At 44.6% G+C, this 24,802-nt stretch overlaps 1 protein-coding gene across 1 annotated transcript in view; it reads left to right on the top strand.

Moving 5' to 3' along the window:
* FBN2 (fibrillin 2) overlaps positions 1–24,802 on the top strand; it is a 1,006,102-nt gene that overhangs the window by 54,390 nt on the left and 926,910 nt on the right. Inside the window, exon 3 of the mRNA XM_069227289.1 lies at positions 22,945–23,043. Within this exon, the coding sequence (XP_069083390.1) occupies positions 22,945–23,043 (99 nt within the window). The remainder of the gene's footprint in view (positions 1–22,944; positions 23,044–24,802) is intronic.

Here is a 24,802-nt window from a genome sequence, read left to right as displayed (position 1 = left end):
GGCCCTCATTCTGACCTTGGCGGGCGGCGGAGGCCGCCCGCCAAAGTCCCGCCGTCAGGTTACCGTTCCGCGGTCGAAAGACCGCGGCGGTAATTCTGACTTTCCCGCTGGGCTGGCGGGCGGTCGCCTTCAGACCGCCAGCCAGCCCAGCGGGAAAGAGGCTTCCACGATGAAGCCGGCTCGGAATCGAGCCGGCGGAGTGGAAGCTGTGCGACGGGTGCAGTTGCACCCGTCGCGTATTTCACTGTCTGCACAGCAGACAGTGAAATACATGTAGGGGCCCTCTTACGGGGGCCCCTGCAATGCCCATGCCAGTGGCATGGGCACTGCAGGGGTCCCCAGGGGCCCCGCGACCCCCCCTACCGCCATCCGGATCTCGGCGGTCCGACCGCCGGGATCTGGATGGTGGTAGGGGGGGTCGGAATCCCCGCGGCGGTGCAGCAAGCTGCACCGCCGCGGAGGATTCAATGGGGCCGCGGTACACTGGCGGGACCCCGCCAGTGGTGCCGGTCCGACCGCGGCTTTACCGCCGCGGTCGGAATCCCCATTGGAGCACCGCCGGCCTGTCGGCGGTGCTCCCGCGGTCCTCCGCCCTGGCGGTCAAAGACCGCCAGGGTCAGAATGACCACCATAATCCTCTATCCCTCCACATTCCCAATATTGCATTTTATCCCTTTTGGGTGTTAGTTAATGCTGGTGCTCGCCGGTGCTTGACACCTGCACTTATTCCATAACACCAGAACATATCTATGTCAGTTGACCACATGATGGCACAGTCAGTTTATTTTAAAAACATCATCCTCTTTCCCTCCACCATTTCCACATATTACATTCTCTCCCTCCATCTGTAAAACGTGTGTTTGGGCATTTAAAATAACTCGGTACCTCCCTATTGGCAATGGCTCACCCTTCCGAGATCATTCTCCTGTACAAGCATCAGACGCTGATTTAGGGTTAGTGATCCCTGCACAAGCATTCAAATATGCCTATTGTCTTTCCTCGTTTTGTTGCTTCATTCATAACCCCATTATTGCCTCATTCCTAATTCTTCCTGGTAAAGCTAGTTTCAAGATACACATCGCCCTGAGCACCACTGGACTTCACCATCATTGAGCATATAGGCTTCCACCACCCTGAGGACCTAGAAAAGCAGCCTCACTAGAAAGTCACTGGTAATCCCAATATTGATACTAGTCTTTTGAAATGAACGAGGCCAAATGTTAGCATAATACAACATACAGGTTCAACAACTAAAGTAACACAAGCTCGAGAAAGGGCTTGTCAGATCCTTGAGGGAACCAATAAGTAGACGTATTTTAAATCATATGTACAAAAACGTGCATCTCAGCAAAAGCCTCAAATCGCCTCACTAAAAAGTCACAGAGGTTGTTTTGAATTTAATCAAGAGGGTAAACTGCCATAAATACCATTTTATTCTCCCTTCCAAACTTGTGGTTCCCCTGCCTCAATTAGAGGAAAGGGGAACCGCAGGGTTTTCACTAGCAGAACCTTTGTTGCCTACAGAATTAGAGACTCTTTACCTGGCGACCTACTTGGCTGCCAGATCATAGTGACGAGGCCCCAGAAAGAGAGGCTTGTCCTCATACTCTCAACCTTGTTGTCTGTTGACACTCGTCAAAATCACCATGCTAATTTTGCAGACCACCATTAAGTGATAACGTTGTTTTCCCAGCCTCGTGAATTGAATGCAGGACCATGAGCAATTGCTGAAGCACACATTCAGGGGCCAGCAAGCTTTCGCTGAATTTAGCGCAACTTTTTGATAGTATCTGGAAGTGAGTGCATTAGGACAGATCACGTTTATATTAGGCAAGTTTATTTTCTGGGATTTTGACAACCAGCAATCCAGAGCACAGTCAGAGGTTGCGTTGGGATGCTCACTCTCTACCACATATTGTTTTCCTAATGATAGAAACACAAGGACCGGTGTGTCTCAGATGCCCTGTATCTTAATGTAAAAGCCTTGAAGATCTTAAATAGAGTCCTATTGAGTGGTATATATACGTTAGAAGCAGCACAGTAGGGCCCGCATTATGGGTTAATTTATTTCACCCGAGTGGTAACTCTGGATGAAATAATAAAAACTCTGGGTGGAATAATGCAATTTTCACATGCAGGTGTTTAAGGGCCAGGAATTATCGGGTCTAAAATCACCGCACAAAATAATTCCAGGCCGAAATATACAAGGCCTCTCAGTGAGGCAGCAGGGGTTGTGGATGAAGCAAACAGTATTCTACAGCACCTAACAGGAGTGTCACACAGGACCTTGCAGCCCCTAGGGCACAGAGTGGCCCCACATTGAGGGCCCCCTATTGAGTCTATTGGGCATGGGTATGCGTGAGATGTGGGAGTTTAGGTAGCCCCTCATTAAATTCTGAAGTGGTGGCATCGTTTTGCCTTACCTTACTGGCCCCACCTGCTGCCTCCTGAACTGGCCTGTCACTCCTGGTCCCCTTCCCTCAATTCAACACCTCTCAAGCAGAGCAGTTGACGTTCCCCCCCCCCCCTATTTAATACAGTTGGGAAATGTCAGCATTTTTTCACCAAAATGATGAAAAACTGCTCGGAAAAGCACCCGGTAAATTCTGCTGTGTGACGATATTTCCCATTTCGGGGGAAAAGTTATTATGGACCGGGTTTGTAAAGGAGATCGGGACAGTATATTGAATTGTGGCCCTCCTGTATCTCTGCTGCAAACTTAGGCAAACTCATAAAGAGGCCCTAAGTCATTTAATACATTCAAATGGGCTCCATCGTGCAGGGTAAAGGATCTTCAGGTATTGATCTAGTCACTTTTTTACATTGGGAGACACACATAGTGCTGCACACTGGGGTCATTGTGTCTTGGCAAGGTTTTACAAGCTAATAGGACATGCTACTGAGGCCTACACACTAGCTTGAAGCATTGATGTAAATGAAGGTGCCAAAATGCTATTCAGGAACGAGGCCTAGTAAAATGTGGGCTTTGTAGCTCTAGAAGTCTGGCGGGCTTAGAACACAGAGATCGATGAGGAACATAACACTTATAACAGTGTTGAAGACATTTTGGGACTGTACGCGAGATAGTGTGGCCAGAGGTCAAGGGGAGAGCCAGTGTGAGCTAGAAAGTGACCAGACGTGTAAAGCCAGTGATTCCATGTAGTGTACTATCTGCAATCTAGAAAACAAATATTTGGAAAGCCATATATTTAGGAAATTCCCATAATCCAAATGGGAAGAGACAGTGCCTTGAACAACTGCTTTTCACCAAAAGACAGACAATAAAGGCATTTTCCTCTAGTTTTTCAGAAGCAGAAAACAGGTGGCATCTACGTAGTTCAAGTGCCATCTAAGAGGCAAGGATAGATGCTAATTTACTCTGATATGTGACCAGGGCTAGTACGACACCATATCCACAAACCGCAGACGAGCGGTACGGGGAATTCCATCACAAGCACCTCAGTTTTGTCAGAGTTCGGTTACAGAGAGCTGGTATTCCTCTAGCTGGTAACGTCTGACATAAGTTCTTGAGAGTAGATTTGGTCAACTGTTATGTTACTATCCGACTGGATAATGATTCGGATGTTGTTAGCCTAGGAGAAAAAAAAATAAAAAGTGAATAAAGAGATGAGAGAAGGGTCTTGTGGAGTACCACATGGGAAGCCTCTAAACCAGGAGTTACAAGTGGATGAAGCCCAGGCTCTCATCCCTGCTTTAGTCTGACAGAATGCAGTGCCAGGCTGCCAAGGACTTGAAAGCCGTCCAAAAGGCCAAGGTTGGCTATCTCTTCGCAAACTAGCAAGCGTTCTTCAAGCATGCTGAGGAGTGTAGCCTCCGCACTGTTGGGTCTAATATCCGCCTCCACTCAAGGATTTGTGAAATCCGGTCACAAACAGCAATAACAAAGCATGTCATGGTCATGGAGTAGACGTGTGCAAGACAGGAACGGTTCTAGTATTTGTTAATCATGTATATTTATGTGCGTTACTTACATAGCACAGACCATATGCTGAATTGCCTTCCGGTACTAAAGTTATTATTTTTTGTTTACGCTGTTTAAACACTTAGGAACGGCGTTAACTATCGCTGCCAGTGCCCCTAGCTGCGGAGGCTGAGGAGAAACAGAAGCTGTAAGAGTCGCTAAAGGATGTAATTAAAATAACAGTCGCTAAAAGCATGTAATTAAAAAAGCACCATTAAATTAAAAAGGCACAATTGAGCAACAGCCTTTCAGTGGGTCAGATTCACAGGAAATTTCGAAACCACTTATCCCAGCGAGCTCTCGCGGCGCCCTCCTACACCTTAATAGAGCGCATAGATGTCCAGTGGAGTAAACATCACTGAGTAATTACACTCTGGGCCCCTTTTTTGCCTACAATAAATTTCGATGGGCGTCACCCAAGAACGCAAGTGCGCCTCGGGCTGTTTCATTCTTCTTTAAATTTAAATCTACTTGACACAAGCACCACACACGTCATATGCCAACATAAATATGTGACAGCGAAGTAGAATAATCGCCATATGCCAGTAAGGTCTGCCTGTGTGCCATCAATAATAATAACTGGACGTATGTCTGCGACAGATTTTGGAAAAAGTATTAAACCACATGTAACTTTCAACCACAGTTGTAGCGCATTCCTTGCCATGCACATGCCGCCCGCAGGCCTCTCGGCAGATGTTTACCAGCTCTTCCCTTGTTTGATCTTCTGTGAGAATTCTGCAGTAATGACACGATGCCGCATCCTCGCGCTCGACTACCATTCCATGTGGTCCTCATAACAAGAGTACATGAGCAAGGCTTGATGCAGTTCCTAGAGGATGTTAACATAGAGGCCGGCGCGGTGTAGCCGGTCACAAAATAAGGTATGCTGACCTCCATACATCAGTGGGTTGCAGGACGCCACACTGCTACCCGCGTGCTTTGAGCATTCGTTCAAAAATAAAAACACATGTTTTCATACCAGAAAATGGGTTACAGCAACATGTGATGTACTCCATAATTAAGGTAAACTGTCAAAAGTGCACCGGTTTCTCCTTTGTGGAGTGAAGTATGGTATATAATTTGCTAGATCCTACCTATTTTATATGATGAACTATTATATGTAGCGTGCACGCTGTTGCCAAAATCATGCAGTGCTTGAATGCGGTTGTAGGTTTGCACATATGGCAGTGAGGCCCATGGTGGAATGCCTGTGGATGCCCTACATCTGTAAATATATGTGATGGGGATGAGTGCATGGTTTTAATTGTGGAGTCAGGATATGGGGGCGGGAGCTCAACAATTTTGTGACCTACTGTCCAAAATCATGTCATGTTAGTAATCGTTGCAGGTGTACCGGGGTTTCTGACCCTCCACATAAACTCAGCTATAGAACCGGGCCTCGAACAGCAGAGGCTGATTACTGCTTCTTATGAGTGTTTATGAGTGACTGTTCTAGCGATAAGGGACATTTTAAATTGATGCTGGTGACTAGATTATGCATCAGATGATGGATTATGTGACAAATGCGAAAAAATAAGCTGAATCATACAGTTCTGTGGTCCTTAGTATGTATACTGCCTGGTCCATGTCCCTGGCTGCCGTAGTTCCCTGTATCTCCATTCTCTTCTATTTCTCAAAGCCTCTGTTTTTATAACCCCATACCTGCCTACTGGTTAGTTTAATGTTAAGAAGGGTGAGTACTCAGATCCGAGGGAGTGAAGCAAGTGGGCATTGCAGCTAGTCATAGTGTAACATTGCATTTGAGAGCTATCACTAAAAGGCTGGAAGCTGGGCTCCTCAACTGGAAAGCACAAGAAGGGAAAATGCAGGACTCCCCTCCTACAGTTAGACCTAAGCAGATCAAACGGCACCCATGTGACTAATCTGTCTATGCAAATAAACAAACACTGAACAAGCAAAGCCTCCTGTTGACTGTGGCTCTCTAGAGGAAAGGAAATTCGATGTGTGGGACCAACCTGCTGGACACGGATACCTAATAATGCAGCACTCTGGATAACTGCTAATGCTTCATGGTGACTCATGTTACTAATCTTAGACTTGAGTTTTTAAGGAAGCTGGGGGCCAAATGGCTGGAACCTGCAATGACCGTGTGTGAAGACCTGGATCCGTAATCCATCCAGGCTACAACACGGCCAGACATAGGCGGTCATTCCAACTGCGGCGGGCGGCGGTAACCGCCGAATGACCGCACCGCGGTCAAAAGACCGCGGCGGCCATTCTGGCTTTCCCGCTGGGCCGGCGGGCGACCGCCAAAAGGCCGCCCGCCGGCCCAGCGGGAAAGACCCAGCAACGATGAAGCCGGCTCCGAATGGAGCCGGCGGAGTTGCTGGGGTGCGACGCTGAAAATCATTATGGGGCCCTGTTAGGGGGCCCCTGCACTGCCCATGCCAATGGCATGGGCAGTGCAGGGGCCCCCAGCGGCCCCACGACACCCGTTCCCGCCATCCTGTTCCTGGCGGTAAAAACCGCCAGGAACAGGATGGCGGGAAGGGGGTCGGAATCCCCATGGCGGCGCTGCAAGCAGCGCCGCCATGGAGGATTCCCTGGGCCAGGGGTAAACCGGCGGGAAACCGCCGGTTCCCCTTTTCTGACTGTGGCTTTACCGCCGCGGTCAGAATGGCCCAGGAAGCACCGCCAGCCTGTTGGCGGTGCTTCCGCGGTCGTTGGCCCTGGCGGTCAGTGACCGCCAGGGTCAGAATGACCCCCATAGTGCTTAATTTGGAAAATAATACATTTGTGTGTGTTTTTCCCTCTCTTTCTCTGCATCAATGTTTGAGAAAAAATAATAACGGGCTCCTAAAAATGAGTGCTGGTGGACCCCACCTGCAAACACCAGTTCAAACAAAGCGCTGACCTGACAGGAGCACGCTCACACTCCTTTCGTCAACACACCTCTTCTCCACAACTTCTTTCTTTCCTCTTATTCTCACAGAGTATTCTTCTACTCATACTCCTCTCTTATTCTTGAAAATTATCTATTACTGTTCTGTCACTCAATCCTCTTGCTACCGCTTCTCACACATACCTCACACTTATCACTTGCAATCCCTCAGTTCCCGATTTGGACATCTTAAAGATGATTTGAGTGTTCTCTGTATAGTTTTCTATGTTATGCAGAAGAGGTGAATTAGAGAAATTTGGGGTGTCATGTAGGTAAAGAAGTTATCTAGTTCTGTCTTGGTTTGTCTCGGTTCACAATTCCCATAAGTGGGATAATTTTGTGAACAGAAAGGTGCGTTTTATAAGGTCTTGTTTGGTATCCAAAAATTGAAGATTATTCTGGTGGTCATTTATCGAATGTTATGTTCATAGCTCAATGTGATCTGTTTGCTACTCCATGTATTCAATAACAATTGTATTTCATGCTCTCATTACTTTTTCTTTCATCTTTATAATTGATTTATTATAGAGATTTAACAAGTACGAATAATCTAATATTAACATATTTCCATATTGTATTCTTGCAATGTTGTCTCTGTTGTAAAAAATATTATGCAATATATGTAAAACCCAAAAAAGAAACTTGTAGTTTAGGGACAAATTTCTGTGCTCCTTGCATTGCTGTGGCGCACAATACAACTCCACCAGTGCACTTCACGGACAGTGTCCTCATGGGAGAGACCAAAGCATAAAAAGTCTAAGTTCATTCTATGCACCCCATTACGCTCAAAATCTTGTATTCTCAAAACTTATCACTGGTATGCTTTTCCTAGTGTTGAGTGCTCTGAAGTGGCCACGTTGACATGCAGCACTTTACAAAACAACACAATTAATATTAATCATAACATTCTAATGCCATTTATATTTATTTATTTGATCATATTTAATGGCCTGAAATGTCCAGAAGTGACTTCTGCAATATGCTTTACTGTACTGAATGGCAGAATATATCATTGTGGGATAGTAAACTGGGCTTTTGATCCATGAAAGACGGGGACATTGGGGCTTGGTGCCAATCTGAGTTCTGGGCAATTTTCAATCCATTCAGAGTGAGGGAAAATTAATGGTGTATTGGCACGGTCCATAAAATAGGCTGCTGACGGTTTGCTTGATTCGGTGGTGTCACCGCTCCTGGTGAAGGCATTTCAGCCCTGCTCTTCACTCAAACAATGGGTGGAATTAAGGTCGAGGGCAGATAAAGAGACAGTTTTGGTAATCCCTCTCTGGTCAGGTACTGTTGTTGCATGTGTGCTAATACATATTTTCCACAGAGTTTGACATTATTCATTAGATAAGAAAGGAACGAGGATAGTGGATAGATGTTGATAGAGCGTTCCGTCCTAATAAATTACCTGTATTTGGACGCTCTTGGGTCGATGAATCTTTTGACCAAGTGGGGCTCTCTTCACCCGAGAGTAATCAATTTAATCAAATCAATAATCAATAACGAACATAAGCAATGCCCTGATCAACATAACACTTCACAATTAATCCAGAAAACATTTCGGCGAACCATGACCTTCCGGCCATGAATAACCACACCAGTTTATTCAAAGTTAATGAATTTATTTCCCTATATTAACAAAGCTAGCACGATATAAATGTGTCTCAACACCAAATGATATATGTAAATGAACATTAATAGCTGTCCATAACGGCGAAAAAGATGCAATCTATGCAGCATTTGAATAACAATGCATTCGATGATAGCAACGCAAACCACTAAAACTATAATCTGTAATGGGCTAATTGCATACATTAGTCAGCATAACAAGGTCTCAAATTGCATCGTGCGACAAATGAATCCTCATCTAACCTCAAATTAGCATCTGCATGTGGGATTTCATGCAAAAACAATTTAGCAACATTGATTTGGAAAACTCCTAACTAGGGCTCTTATCAAAAATCAGCAGTTGGTTACCTAAAAAGAAACACAATGCAATTGTACATTTTCCTTTCATATTTACCAAATTCAATCAGCATTCAAGGAAGTCTTCGTCTCACAGGTACCGGTTTCGATCAGCATGGGACGGGGCAAAGGGGCAGGGTGAACGGGGCAATTGCCTCACAGCGGCAAGATAAAAGGACAAAACTACTACTTTATGCAAAGGGGCAAATCAAAGTTAAAGTCTCTAGGGCGAGAATTACTTAGAGTCTCTTTCTCTCGATTAGAGAAAGCATCAAAGTCTCATTCAAAATGGCGTCGAACATCAATTGGCATCGTAGAAGATGGCAAAATGACGAGGTCGGCAAGATGGGCCATAATGGCTGCAATGGGCGATAATGTCCTCAATGGGTGCAATGGGTAATGGCCGCTTTCTTCTTGTGCACCAGGTTTAAATAAACAACAGTTCAAATCCAGTAGGGTCTTCCATTGGAGGGTTCATAGGTTGGCTTCAAATTGTCCAATCAAAAACAACAATTCACAAGCTTCTACCTAGGCATACATTATCCTTGGAGTCGGGAACGTAAGTTGCAACATATTTTACCAATTAACTCACTTTCAGAGCTTCCATTGTCTGCACCTTCAGATTGACCTTGGAGCAAAGAAGAAGATGCCAGGCTGGCACGAAACCTTAAAGATAAGCATGTGAACCGATCTCACTGGAAAAGTACAGCTTCAAGCAAGAATACACGTTTTATTAGCACATTAGAAAAAAACGAGCATCTAAACCGTGAGACAAGGCAACTAGGCTGAAGCCTCCACTAAAGTTATGCTAAGTTAAAACATTTCAAACAAGCAAATCATGGCACACGTTTACGGTTATGTCAGATTAGTACAATTCTAATACATCACGTTATATAAAGCACGCTTATAAATGGTGGCGAACTACTCTGAGGGCACATTTGTCCCTGTACAATCTTTATTAGTTCGGTTAAAGTCACACTTGATTATTGCGGCACTACGTTTATGCGCTAATAAATGTAAAACCTTCGTTTCTGCGTCATCAATCCCTCCTCTGATGACTACTTGTCATCACACAAAACCATTCCCACAAATTTTATTCCATTAAAATTCTGTCAGTTCTCTTTGCCTTTTAGTTCCCCTTGTTCTTGCCTTGTATTCTTCTGCCATTCTTTTCATCATTTTCTCTTCCTTCCTTCTTTTAATTCTTGCCATGATCATTAGTATTCCCCTCTTTATTCCCCAAATCCCAAAAATGCAAATTAGTACTATTAGTATTCCCTGTATTATTTTTAGTAATATTCCATTCCAAATGCCACCAAGCCAATTTCCCACTGAAGCAACTCCCTTTCCAACCTTCTCCCAAACTCCTGGTTCTTTCAATTCCTTCAAGTCTGCACTCTCTTTTGTTAGATTTGCAAGCATTGTTTTAATTTTCACACTGTTGTCTGGTATATACGTGCAACAGTGACGCGCACCAAGCATTTTGCAAACGCCGCCATCCTTTGCTAAAAGAATGTCTAGGGCAAGCCTGTTTTGAAGAGTCATAGCTCTTTCTGCTGTGAGTTCAGCATCCATCAGGATTATAGCACCTGAAAACTTTGTCAACATGTTATCCACTATAGTAGACAACTTTCTTATTTTGATGGCATTCAACACAACTCCCAATGAAGGAATCATGGCTCCAAATATATCTCCTACCACAGCAGCTGCGGTCTCTCTTTTCTGGATACGATGAGATCCAGGCGTCTTTGGAATCACCGATAGGTCATCCAGTTGATAAACCTTTGGGAACACTATACCCAAATAACATCTCCCCCACCATCCCTTTGGAAGACGATAATAGGCATTATGCCCGCAAATGTAATATACACCAGGTATGACAGGGTCAAGTCCGTTCAGCATGAATGTCCATTTGGCCTTAAAGATAAACGTATGTTTACATTCACTCGCTCCCACGAAAATGTTATCATAATAAGATTCACCACGATATATACAAAATTTCCCTACATGCCAAGCGTCTAAAGCTATTTTTCCTTGTGTTTTTATTGCGGCAAATGCATAATTATCTACTGAAGTCCTCTTACTTAGCTCTTTTTCTAATTTCGCATTCATTTGCGCCCTTCTATCGTCTGTGCGATCTAAAAAGCTTATTTCTACTGCAGAGAGCGAGCAGGTAAGGTTTTCCCTATGAGCGTGAGCTGTTTCAAAAGGTTGCATTGGCTCGAAAAATTCCCTCATTATTTTAGCATCCCAATCTTTAGCAATCTGGCTTAGTTGCGTTATTATAGGAACATATGCAAAGGTAACATCGTAATTTGAGTAAAAATACTGTATGTTAGTTTGACCATAAAATCTAGAAGTTACTAAACTACATGTAATCCCATACGTAAGAGGCATGTGGTGATAAGTCACCCCTTCCGTTACCAATGTCGGTATCTGTGTACACACATAACAATCTTTCGCATCCATAGTCTCAACATATTCTGTTAGTAGGCGATAGAAAACATTATACGAAAGTTCCTTCTTATCATGCAAGTGTCTCTCATCTAATTCTAGTCTTTTCAATGCGGTTAGTTCAGTGACAGTAACAGGAGCAGAAGTAGAAGCATCAATTTTCTCATTCTCACCCTTACCACGCGTTGCAAGCACTATTGCCATTATTATTAGTACACATGCAGTTATCAAGCCTATACACGCATATTTACAATATTTCACTCTACTGTTTTGTGTAGCGTACTTAGTCATGATCTTTATAGAATCAGAGAGCTAGAAGCACCTATAAAGAAACGATTTAGCAATTTGTTACAAAGCTGAACGAGCGCAATGTTCACACAGTTTTCTTCAGGAGCCCAGTCACTTATCGGTTAACAGCATTTGTCTCAATTCGGCAATAACTCAGTCTTTTATCAGTTAGCAACGTTGTCTCAAATCGGGTTTGAGAGTCAATCAGGTTATCAAAGTCTTATCAAGTTAGCAAATGTCTCATCCGGTTTAGCAATGTCTCAGCTGATTGTATCACGTTAGATTATAGCAAGCAATGTAATTTATCAGTTTTTTCAGTCAATAGTGTCCATAAAACTTTCCTTTTCTATTGGTATCTCTTCTTCTTCGTTCTCGAGGCTAAGAGATACAAATTCGTCGGTCCAATCGTCATTGACTACATATGCCCATTCTGGACCGGAATATCTCCTGTTTGGTATCCTTTTCCTTTTCAATTTTGCATCTCTCTTTGATTCTGCCTCACTGGTACTTTCCTCTTTGGCCAAGTCTTTTTCTTCACTTGATGTTGGTATCACGACAGACACTTCCTTTCTTTTCTCTTTCACTCTTGGCCCTTCACCGTCGTTCAACGTTTCTCTAGTCCTTGCTTTTACTGGTGATATACTTGGTCTTCTCTTTGCACTGTGTCCACTTGATGGACCTGCGATCTCTTCTGAAGAAGTTTGAACAGTTTCGTCCTGTTCTGCCTTGTCCCCTCCTTCTGGGGAGTCAATCAGGTTTTCCTTTTCTTTTTCTGTACCGTCTGCTTCTGGGAAAGCCCTCCTCTGATCGGGCTCTCCTGCTTCTTCACCTCTTTCAAGCCCTTTGTCACCGTTACTTTCTTCAGGCTCTTTGTCACTTTTAGCTGCTTCGTCGCTATCTGAGGCTCCTCCTTGGCCTTCCCCAAGTGAATCGGTTGCTTCGTCCTCAGAGAATATTTCTCCCTCCTCTATTTCTGCCTGTTCGCTTCTAGTTCTGTTTTGCTCTGCCTCAGCGCTCGGCACTTTGTTATCAGGTACTGGCAGTTTCAGCGCTTCAACTTCCTCATCTGTGGGACACAACACCTTCTTTGTATGACTGGCGTGGATCCAGTTGGGAACTCCCGCACACTTCACAGCGGTAGTGGTCGTCAGGATCACTTGGAAAGGGCCTTTCCAACGGGGTTCCAGACACAACTTCCTCACGTGCTTCTTTATCACGACCCAGTCACCTGCTTTCAGTGTGTGTCCTGGACCTTGGATCGGTGGCAAGGTGGTTGCTTCCACCTGGTGAGAGAAAGAGCGAACCACGTCAGCCAGACCTTTGCAGTAGTCTAACACCATATCATCTGTAATATTCAAAAGCGCGTTTGCGGGAACTGCAGGAAGTCTCATGGCCCTGCCCATGAGAATTTCGTGCGGGGACAATCCAGTCTTTCTGTCAGGGGTGTTTCTCATTGACATTAACACCAAAGGCAATGCGTCAGGCCATTTCAAATTTGTCGATGCACATATTTTCGCCATTCTTGATTTCAGTGTACCATTCATTTGTTCCACCAGTCCTGAGGCTTCAGGGCGATAGCTACAATGCAGTTTTTGCTCAATGTTCAGCGCTGCGCAAAGTAACTTTATCACCTCGTTATTGAAGTGACTTCCTCTATCTGATTCTAAAGAGATCGGGAATCCGAAATGTGGTATCAACTCCCTCAACAATAGTTTTGCAACTGTAAGGCTGTCATTTCTACGTGTGGGGTATGCTTCAATCCAGTGACTAAAAATGCACACAATCACCAACACATACTTCAGACCTCCATGCACAGGCATCTCAATAAAGTCCATCTGCATTCTGCTGAACGGGCCACCCGCCCTGCCAATGTGGCTCACGTTCACAACCGTTCCCTTTCCTGGGTTCATCTGTTGACAAATGACACAACGATGGCAAACTGCTTCTGCAACTTGACGGAATCTGGGGTTAAACCAATCAGTTTTGAACAATCTTATCATGGCATCTCTCCCTAGGTGAGCCTGCCCATGATAGAACCGCGCTAGCTGCGATAAGAGACTATTTGGTAAAACAAATTTTCCTTCATTTGAAACCCATAACTCATCTGGTCTTCGTGTACATTGTGACTTAATCCAGGAAACTCTTTCATCCTCCCTGACGCTATTCTGTAATGCTTTTAGTTCATCCATTGTATCCACGACCTTCAAGGCAAATGCTTCAGCTGGTTCGAGCTCTGGCTCACTTATCAAATTCCATTCATCCCTGAGCAATATACAGTTCAAGGCACAAAATCTTGCGACCTGATCCGCATATGCATTTCCCAGGGAAACATAGTCCTGTCCTTTTGTATGAGCACTACACTTTACCACTGCAATTTCGGCTGGCATCTGAATGGCGTGTAACAATTCCCTTATTCTCTCCCCGTTTTTCACTGGGGACCCTGAAGAGGTCAGGAAACCTCTCTGTGACCATAGTTGCCCAAAGTCGTGCACAATTCCAAACCCGTACTGACTGTCAGTGTAAATGGTAACCTTCATCAATGTAGACAGTTGGCATGCTCTTGTAAGGGCTACAAGCTCTGCTACTTGTGCGGAATAGACTCCTTGAAGCCAGGACGCTTCCAAGACACCTGTTACAGTACATACAGCATATCCTGCTTTCAATATTCCCAATGCATCTCTTAAACATGACCCATCAACAAAAACAATTTGGTCATTTTCATCAAGCTTAGTATCCTTAATGTCAGGTCGGGGTTTTGTGCAAAATTCAGTCACCTGAAGGCAGTCGTGCTCGACGTCTTCAGCGTTCTCAATTTCAGCATTTTCACCGGGAAGCAAGGTTGCTGGATTCAACGTGGTGCACCTTTTCAGCTGCACATTCGGTGAGCCCAGAATTATTGTTTCATACCTTGTGAGTCTTGCTCCAGTCATGTGTTGCGTTCGGGAGCGGGTCAAAAGTATCTCAACTGAGTGAGGGACCATGACTGTTAATGGATGTCCCATCACTATTCCTTCACTCTGAGTGAGGCTGATACCAACTGCTGCTACGGCGCGCAAACACCCTGGCAGTGCTGCTGCGACCGGATCCAAAGTAGCTGAAAAATACGCTACTGGTCTGTTTATGCCACCATGGGCTTGGGTCAAGACAGACAAAGAACATGCATCACGTTCATGACAAAACAATGTGAAAGGCTTTGTGTAATCAGGCATACCTAAAGCTGGAGCCCTGCACATGCATTCTTTCAATTCAATAAAAGCATCCATCTCATCTCCTTTCAGCTCAATTTCATCCAAGGCATCCTTCTGGGTCAGTTTCAGTAAAGGCTTTGCTAGAGTTGAGAAGTTGGGAATCCACTGGCAACAGTAGCTCACCATCCCCAAAAACTTCCTCACCTCCCTCCTCGTCTTTGGTGGACTCATTTGAAGTACACTTGTTATTCTTTCCTTCATTATTCTCCGTGACCCTTTCTCTATTTGATGACCCAAGTATTTCACTTTCTTCTGACAGAACTGCAACTTTGAAGGGGACACCTTGTGTCCATTCCTTCCCAAATGGTTCAGCAGAGCAATGGTGTCGGCTGTGCAGCCACTTTCTGTCTTAGATGCAATCAGTAAGTCATCAATGTACTGTACTAGGGTTGACTCGAATGGCAATTCTAACGCCTCCAAGTCTTTCTTTAGAATCTGATTGAAAATTGACGGTGACTCCGAAAACCCTTGAGGAATTCGACACCAACTGTAAACTCTGTCTAAGAATTTGAAACAAAAGAGAAATTGGCTGTCCTCATGAAGAGGCACCGAAAAGAATGCTTGTGACAAGTCGATGACTGAGAACCACTCGGCATCGCAAGGGATTTGAAACATTATCACAGCTGGATTCGGTACTACAGGGCAGCATTTAATTATGATGTCATTTATTTTCCTCAAGTCCTGCACGATTCGGACCTTTCCACTCGGCTTTATTAGTCCCATGATTGGTGAATTACATGGACTGCTTAAAACTTCTTTCAATACTCCCTGTTTTACAAACTCGTCAATGAGTTGGGCGACTTTCATGAGGGTGTCTTGTGCCATGTGGTATTGTGGGGTCTGGGGAAAGGTTACATTGGGTTTTACGGTCACTTTCACTGGTTCCACTCCTTTCACCAATCCCACCTCTTTTCCTGTCATATCCCACACTTCCTTTCCGACTGTTTCCCGTAATTCAGCTGGAATATCTGCTTCAGTTATCATCGGAAAAAGGTTAATCAGAGGATATTCTTCATCGACAGTTTCCATCTCATCCCCTTCTACACTGTCCTCTTCTTCCCCATCACTGCTCGTCTGAATTCTAATTCCATCGTTCGAACACATAATCGAACATCCCAATTTGCACAATAGGTCTCTCCCTAACAGTGCTATCGGGCTTGAGTCACATACCACAAAATTATGTAACCCTTGATAGTTACCAATTCTGACTTGTACTGGATCTGTGATTGGGTTCGTCAGGTGCCTGTTCGCTACTCCCACTACTTGAACTGTTCTCCCTGAGAGTGGCAAATTTGGTACTTCAATGCTCCTAACAGTTGAACGTGTGGCTCCTGTGTCAACCAAGAATGAAACACGATGACCCATAACTCTTCCCTCCACATATGGACCCTTTTGATCAACTTCCAAGGATGCTGCAAGCACACAATTTCCCTCCTCATCTGAACTTTCACTCTCCCATACATTGTTTATTCCATTCTCACTGTGTAGTGGGAACTGTTGTACTGTGCCATTTGTACTTATCACCTGACCCGAGACCTGTGGAGGAACCATCACTTGCTGCTGACTCATTGGTGCCAAAGGTATTTGCATTTGCTGATTAGGTACCATGGGAAACTGCTGTTGCATTGGCTGCATTTGCGTCATCTGCATACAGGGCATCTGCATCTGCTGCGGCTGCATGGGCTGTAATCCCTGCAGCTGATTTATGGTCTGAAAATTTGGGTTTGGACCTCTCATTTTCGGTCCCCTCATTGTCTGGAATGCATTGACATCATTGTTTTGCTGACCAACACCTGCACCTTCCTGCACCACCATCGGGCACTCGCGTTTCCAATGCCCGACGATTCCGCACACGTGACACGGCATCACCCTTTTCATTGCCTGCACACCATTCGGAATCGCAACAGTGTTCAAATCCGGACCATTACTCCCAAAGCCTCCTCTGCCTCTGCCTCTCGCCTGTGGCTGAAACACCATGTTTCCCTGCGGCTGCGGCTGCGGCATCTGCTGTTGGAACCCTTGCAACCCTTGCAAACCTGTCTGAGCTGCTTTAAGTTGCATCACCATCACTTTCTCTTTCAACCTTTTCTGTTTCACTTCAATTTCGTCGCTACAGTATTTCGCATAATTCAACACCTCATCAATAGGTTTCGACTGCCAACAAATCAAATGCGTCTTTATCATCTGACTTATCTCTGGTCTCAGCCCTTTCACGAATCTAAACACAAAATGAAGCATGTCCTTCGCCTCTATTGTTTCTGTGCCACTGTAGTTCTTGAACGCCTTCAACAGCCTCTCATAGTAACCATGAATCGACTCTTTAGCCTCTTGGGCAGTTCGATCAATCTTCTGCCAATCCACATTTTTCGCGGCAACCTTCGTCTTCAAATGCTCAATCACCTTATAGTACAAGCTCATTACCATAGGTGATGGTGCACCCGTATCCCTGTCTCTCTCTGGTTCACTTGTCGGCCAACCTACAGCCCTTTTGCAGTCTTTCCACAAATCTGCCGGAACCACAATCTCAAAGAGGGTGTTCAGGTCTTCCCAAAGACATTTTGCAAGCTTCACAAACCTATCAGTCTGCTGATACCATTCAATCGGTTTCTCTCTCAGTTTGGGAAAATCATCCGTAAAAGACTGAATGTCGCTTCTGTGCCACGGTACATGTATTAATTTTCCCCCTGCTGTCTCCCTCATTGGTAACATGGTTATTGCATCACTACTCTGTGATCTTTTCTCGTTGTGCTCTGGGACACTGTCTTTCCTCTTTTCCTTTTTCTTTGCCCATCTGCTTTCCCATTTGTCTAAGCACCCCCACACTTGTGCACTCTGCAGCAATTCTCTAAGGTGTGTTTTCATGCCTGCTGACCTCATGTGTTCAAAGTCTGTGGTCCCGAAATCCAATCTATAGCTCCTGCTCAAGTGTTTTGTCTTGTCTATCTCAACCCCGTTTTTGTCAGCTATTTCTTGCAACCTTCTATGTACCTTGTTCACTTCTCTTGTAATCCTGGGACATAGATACCTCAGCTCTTCTTCCGAGTAGGACTCTAACCTATTCAGACCCATGGTCCCTTCCACCAATTCTTCTGCTTCCATGTTCAACCTTACCCTATTCAGATAGTCTTCTCCCTTACCACTGGCTGAGCTTTGTGTGGAATTCAGACTGTTGAACCACTGTGTCAGCTGTTGCGCATTCAACCCCATCAGTGTAGCATTCACATCGACTGCCATTGATGGTTGCGGCAACTTTTCAGTGTTCGATGATAGCGGTATCATCAGTGGGGGACTCGACCTCACCATTGTTGACTGAGCACATATGGGACTAAACTCCATCAAGGACCCAGATCCAGTTGGCTGAGCCGCTATCGGAGTTGTCTCTGGAGTGTTTTCTATGCACCTCCTTTCCGTCCCATTCTGCACCACTGATCCTTGACCGCTCATACCTGAGTTAGGCTGAATGTACAAAGGTACCGGTGGACCTACAGTAATGGGTAGGGATATCGCATCTGGGTTCTGTCCGTTCCCCAGGTTCTGAGGCATGTTCATTCCCACACTATGGGTCATCATTGCCGGCATGCCCGTCTGACTCCCCGTCATCTGAGCATGTGCGGTTCCCCCCTGCATCTGCTTTTGAGGCATCAAAAACTGGGTTGATCCAGCTCGTGCCAATGTTGGGTTGCGACCATTCTGTACTCCCATTACGGTTGGATCTAGAATCATTCCCGTACTGTTGTCACTGCTGTAGTACCTTGGGACCTGCGGCTGATAATTTTCTGCTGTTTTCAATATAGGCACATCTGGATATATTCTCCTAACCTGCGGTATCTGCGGGGTGAACAGTAAACTCGGGTCCTTAGATCCCGATGGCGTTTCTGAATTCGGAGTTTCATTATTCTGTACCGGTGCCGGAGGGGCAGAACTGGTACTTGGACCTTGTTCACTCTCTACATAAGGTGGTGGACGGTCGTTCAGCAATTGCATGATGAACTCCTCATCCTCTGACTCGTCTTCTCTCCTTAACTTTTCCTCGTCCTCTCTATCTTTGGAACACCTCCTGTTTGTCTTACAGGTAGCTTTCTTGCCTGTCGCCTCTTCTTCCTTAGCAATTGCAGGAAACAATTTTATCCCCTGCAATATATCTGACCTCCACACCTTCTGTGCATTATCCCACCTAGCGTCCGCTAGTGTCTTTTCTACCTTTCTTATCCTGGTCTCGAACTTCTTTTGCTGTTGCTGTCTAGCCATTAGTTCCCAAATCGCTAGAGCCTCAAACTGTGCTGGCCTTGGGGGTACCTTCATGTCGTACATCGCGAATCTCAAATTCTCTAGGATCCTTATATTGAATGTCCCATGGATCGGGAACGCTACGCTCCCATGTCTCTCTGTCAGCTTGTGCCATTGCTTTAGCCAAAGGCACGGAGCTACCCCCCTTTCCTCCATTACAATATAAGGTGGTGTACCTTCGGGTGGCGTCTCCTCTCCTACGCTCGCTTTAATGTAAGACTCCCCCTTCATCGCACTCTTTAATGCTTTCAAAAATTTCATTTTCTCGTCTTTTATTTCACAAAATTTGTAATCAATAAATGACTTTAATTCCCGGAATACTCTTCGCTTGCCTTTCCCCTTCCAATCGAGCCCCACGGACTGCGTCCAATCCGTGCGCGACCCTTCTCTGCAACCAACCTATCCCAGCGCGGCTCCTAGTGACGTCACACTCACACACTCTGCGGCTGACAAAGCCTCGCGGCTAGTCCTCCTTCACTCAGCTCCTCTCGTAACAACTTCTGGCAGGTATCGCGAGCAACCAAATAATAATAAAACAGATCTGTCGGTTTACTACAGGAAGGGTAACACAATTGCTTCAGGACCTTAGGGATTTTTCACTAGCCTCTGCAGTTATTCCATCTTTCTCGGTCCCCACTTTCGCAAGCAAAATCTGACCCGCAGATTCGGCTCTCAACTTGTCAGTGATCTATTCTAGTGCACTTAGAATTTGTCAAAGCCCGAAGTCGAAGTTTTCTTCCACTCCCTTAACACACGTACCGACTCGTTGACCACGCCCGGTCAACCTATTAAACCGACCAGACCACAACATAAAACAAGTGTCTCATACACTTTTCAACATACTCCGGAGTCTCTTGACCTCGCAGGGCCCGTCTCAACAACAACAACCACGTGGACCTTTTTCTGCACAAAGCGCCACATGCACATGAAGTTCGACGACTTCCCTACTCTCACACTCGGAGTTGCACCTCCGCTATTCTCTAAAATCCTCGCAACCTTTTCAAACAATCTGCGGCAATAAGCTGTGCAAGCGCAAAATCCTGACTTCACTCATACCGTCACTAGTACCGCCAACGCCGATTTCACACCTCCATTCTCTCCATTCGCAAGCTCCGAGATCCCGGGAAAGTCGCGGGGGACTTAGGGCATCATCATTCTCTCAATCTGTTTTACCCAAGAAAAATCTAATTCAACACCATATACCTCTCGAGTGGGGTCCCAAAGGGCGTAACCGTTACCTCTCGAGCGGGGTCCCAAAGGGCGAAACCATTACCTCTCGAGTGGGGTCCCAAAGGGCGAAACCATTACCTCTCGAGTGGGGTCCCAAAGGGCGAAACCATTACCTCTCGAGTGGGGTCCCAAAGGGCGAAACCGTCCTCTGCTACCATCTACTGATAGAGCGTTCCGTCCTAATAAATTACCTGTATTTGGACGCTCTTGGGTCGATGAATCTTTTGACCAAGTGGGGCTCTCTTCACCCGAGAGTAATCAATTTAATCAAATCAATAATCAATAACGAACATAAGCAATGCCCTGATCAACATAACACTTCACAATTAATCCAGAAAACATTTCGGCGAACCATGACCTTCCGGCCATGAATAACCACACCAGTTTATTCAAAGTTAATGAATTTATTTCCCTATATTAACAAAGCTAGCACAATATAAATGTGTCTCAACACCAAATGATATATGTAAATGAACATTAATAGCTGTCCATAACGGCGAAAAAGATGCAATCTATGCAGCATTTGAATAACAATGCATTCGATGATAGCAACGCAAACCACTAAAACTATAATCTGTAATGGGCTAATTGCATACATTAGTCAGCATAACAAGGTCTCAAATTGCATTGTGCGACAAATGAATCCTCATCTAACCTCAAATTAGCATCTGCATGTGGGATTTCATGCAAAAACAATTTAGCAACATTGATTTGGAAAACTCCTAACTAGGGCTCTTATCAAAAATCAGCAGTTGGTTACCTAAAAAGAAACACAATGCAATTGTACATTTTCCTTTCATATTTACCAAATTCAATCAGCATTCAAGGAAGTCTTCGTCTCACAGGTACCGGTTTCGATCAGCATGGGACGGGGCAAAGGGGCAGGGTGAACGGGGCAATTGCCTCACAGCGGCAAGATAAAAGGACAAAACTACTACTTTATGCAAAGGGGCAAATCAAAGTTAAAGTCTCTAGGGCGAGAATTACTTAGAGTCTCTTTCTCTCGATTAGAGAAAGCATCAAAGTCTCATTCAAAATGGCGTCGAACATCAATTGGCATCGTAGAAGATGGCAAAATGACGAGGTCGGCAAGATGGGCCATAATGGCTGCAATGGGCGATAATGTCCTCAATGGGTGCAATGGGTAATGGCCGCTTTCTTCTTGTGCACCAGGTTTAAATAAACAACAGTTCAAATCCAGTAGGGTCTTCCATTGGAGGGTTCATAGGTTGGCTTCAAATTGTCCAATCAAAAACAACAATTCACAAGCTTCTACCTAGGCATACATTATCCTTGGAGTCGGGAACGTAAGTTGCAACATATTTTACCAATTAACTCACTTTCAGAGCTTCCATTGTCTGCACCTGCAGATTGACCTTGGAGCAAAGAAGAAGATGCCAGGCTGGCACGAAACCTTAAAGATAAGCATGTGAAACGATCTCACTGGAAAAGTACAGCTTCAAGCAAGAATACACGTTTTATTAGCACATTAGAAAAACACGAGCATCTAAACCGTGAGACAAGGCAACTAGGCCGAAGCCTCCACTAAAGTTATGCTAAGTTAAAACATTTCAAACAAGCAAATCATGGCACACGTTTACGGTTATGTCAGATTAGTACAATTCTAATACATCACGTTATATAAAGCACGCTTATAAATGTTGGCGAACTACTCTGAGGGCACATTTGTCCCTGTACAATCTTTATTAGTTCGGTTAAAGTCACACTTGATTATTGCGGCACTACGTTTATGCGCTAATAAATGTAAAACCTTTGTTTCTGCGTCATCAATGTCTGGCCGTGGGACCTGGAGGCCTGTGTGTGCTAAACCAGGCTTCCCTGCCTGAACATCTTGTGGGATCCTGGGCAAATCTGTTTTCCGCTGTTCCTCTCACTTATCTGTTTACAAATTTGCCAACGTCTGGAAACAGCTTAACCAGGGCAACTAAAGGCTTTTTAAATCTGGATGTGTCTACTAGGGGATGCTTAAGCGATACATTACATCCAAGAGGAGTGTGATTGGTGTTGATACCTGCTTTACCCCTCCCCCACCTATTCTTCTTTTAGTAGAACATGCCTCCTATACTTCCTGCAGCACACTGAAACAGCATGCCCGCTAATGTACTTCTAGTGTAACTTTTCTTAGGGTCAAAGTTCAGAAATCGTATTTCCCTGAATAGGTGTGACTTTCCTCTGTGAAATCATGAGTAATACAAGAGTAAGGAACATCTCCCCAAGCAACAAAAGCTTTGTGAGTCGGGCCCTAAGTCCTTTGCAGACAGCTCACAAATCCTCAGTGTTATTCATTTCATGGTGATCTTATTTCATCCACCCCAAACAGATGGAAATCTGTTTGGACTCTGCGTTGATGTGAACAGGGGGATCTCGAGGTCACGCAGATTTAACAGGCCGTTGCTTTACACGTCTCTGCTGTTCATTTGGCTGTGACTACATTTTCATGATTAATCTCGCCCTTCAAGATAAAATGTAATCATTTTTGTGTCCCAGCAACTGTGCTGTAAAATAAAATGAGACCTATGAAGCATCATATCTAATGCTTTCTTTCATTTTTTTCAAACTTGCAGCAATTTGCAGAAATAGTTGTGGCGACGGATTCTGTTCACGACCTAACATGTGTACTTGCTCCAATGGACAAATTTCACCCGTCTGTGGAATAAAATCGAGTAAGTGTCAAATATTTGCATTTCTGTCAAACGTGACCCTTTGTGCTATCTACATGTGAAGATAATGCCTAAGCAGTTTACTTACTGGTAAAAGTAACTTTGTGAAAAGTGCAAACTTTTCATTATGTGTGTTTACACATCCTGACAGAAATACAGTTGTTCTAACACTTGACCACATTTACTAAGGGTTTAACCCAGGGCAAAGTCATGCAAACTGGCACAATCACCGTCTTGCAAGTGCATTTACTTTCCAGCACAAAAAGGTATTAGGAACTGGAAAAGTGTATTTGCTCAGTTAAAATATCGCTTTTCACTACTATGCGTCACTTTGTATCAAGGGTAGTTACTTGGATGTAACTTGGGCGAATCACCACAAGCACCCACAGTTTTTAACAACAAGCCCGATCTGCTAAGGTAGCCAGACCAGGCTTTGCATCATAAATAATGCCTACATGAAGCACGAGCTATCAAGAAGTGTCTTCATTTCTCCAAGCATTCCACATATTGCATGTGTGATGCGCTGCACAGCTCACATGCACTCTGTGGCATGTTTAAAAATATGCCTAGGTTTAGGATTGTGGTGGAAAGAATATGCTGTCAGTCCAAATCCTATTCCAGACAGCAAACACAACACTCTACAACATGGTGCAATAGTTGTGTGTAGTTCAAGACAGTCTGTTTGTGCACCAATGCAGGCAGCAGGCCATTTTTTTATTCTTGCTTGATCTTGCGTTTGCACTATATTACTATCAAGAGCTTGGAGTCCGCCCATTACTGATCATTAATTTCACTGTTTCATTGTCATTGTTCTCTGCTGCCTTGTAATTGGCCAGTGCATGCCAGCTTCACTTCTTTTTCATTCATGTGGCGCATTTACCAAGCACAGATTTCTTCATCTGATTAGTGTCTTACCACTGCTCACGCTATGATTTAGATACTAGATACTGTTTGTTCTTCTCCTAGCATCCCCGCTTGCCCATGGTGGTTCTTCCCTTTTCCACCCACACTTTATCCATATTACTTCTTTCCGTCCCACACACCACCTTTCTGTGTTTCTTTTACCCCCCAACCCTCCCATTTTTCCTATGTGCTCAGGTTTTAGTTGCACCCCAACCACCCATTCTCCATGTTGCTTTTCCCCTCCACCTCCCACTTTCTTGATGTGCCTAAGTTGTATGCACCAGCCCCTTATCTCCCACCCCCCCTACCTTTCCCCGTCATTGTTGCCGATCACACCCCTACCCCATCCTTGCTCGCTCATCCTACCTAAAAAATGGCTATGACATGGTTCTAGAGTGGGCCACATCATAGCTCCTTTTTCCTAACTTTACTTTTACCCATGCTGCACAACCACACTGCTGTGCAACATGTCTAAAAGACATTAGTAAAACCAATAGCTCTCACATAGGCAAGACCTATTGTTTTTGCCAATTCTTGTTAATAACTACAGCTCTGTGCTGCTTTTTTCCCCTTGCACAATGAATTGCGTCGCCAATAAATCTGCTCCAATGTTTATATTATACAACATAGGCGGCATTACAGTCTGTGTAACTTATATGTGCAGCTAAAATGATCCAGTGGGCATCAGCAAGGTGTATTCTTTATTTGTAGAAAGGAATGCTTTTCTTCAGTCAAATACATACAGCAAACTTTCCTAACGTTATTTTTCTTTCTTTAATTTTGTCATAAATATGCAGTTTTTAGTAAAATTACTTAATGTATGCTACACGAGCGAGCTCATTATACTTGCAATCTTACA

Source organism: Pleurodeles waltl, chromosome 1_1 (assembly GCF_031143425.1).
Source record: "Pleurodeles waltl isolate 20211129_DDA chromosome 1_1, aPleWal1.hap1.20221129, whole genome shotgun sequence".
Taxonomy (NCBI): Eukaryota; Metazoa; Chordata; class Amphibia; order Caudata; family Salamandridae; genus Pleurodeles; species Pleurodeles waltl.
Note: the sequence above shows the minus strand (reverse complement) of the source record. Positions and strands in the feature narration are given on the sequence as shown.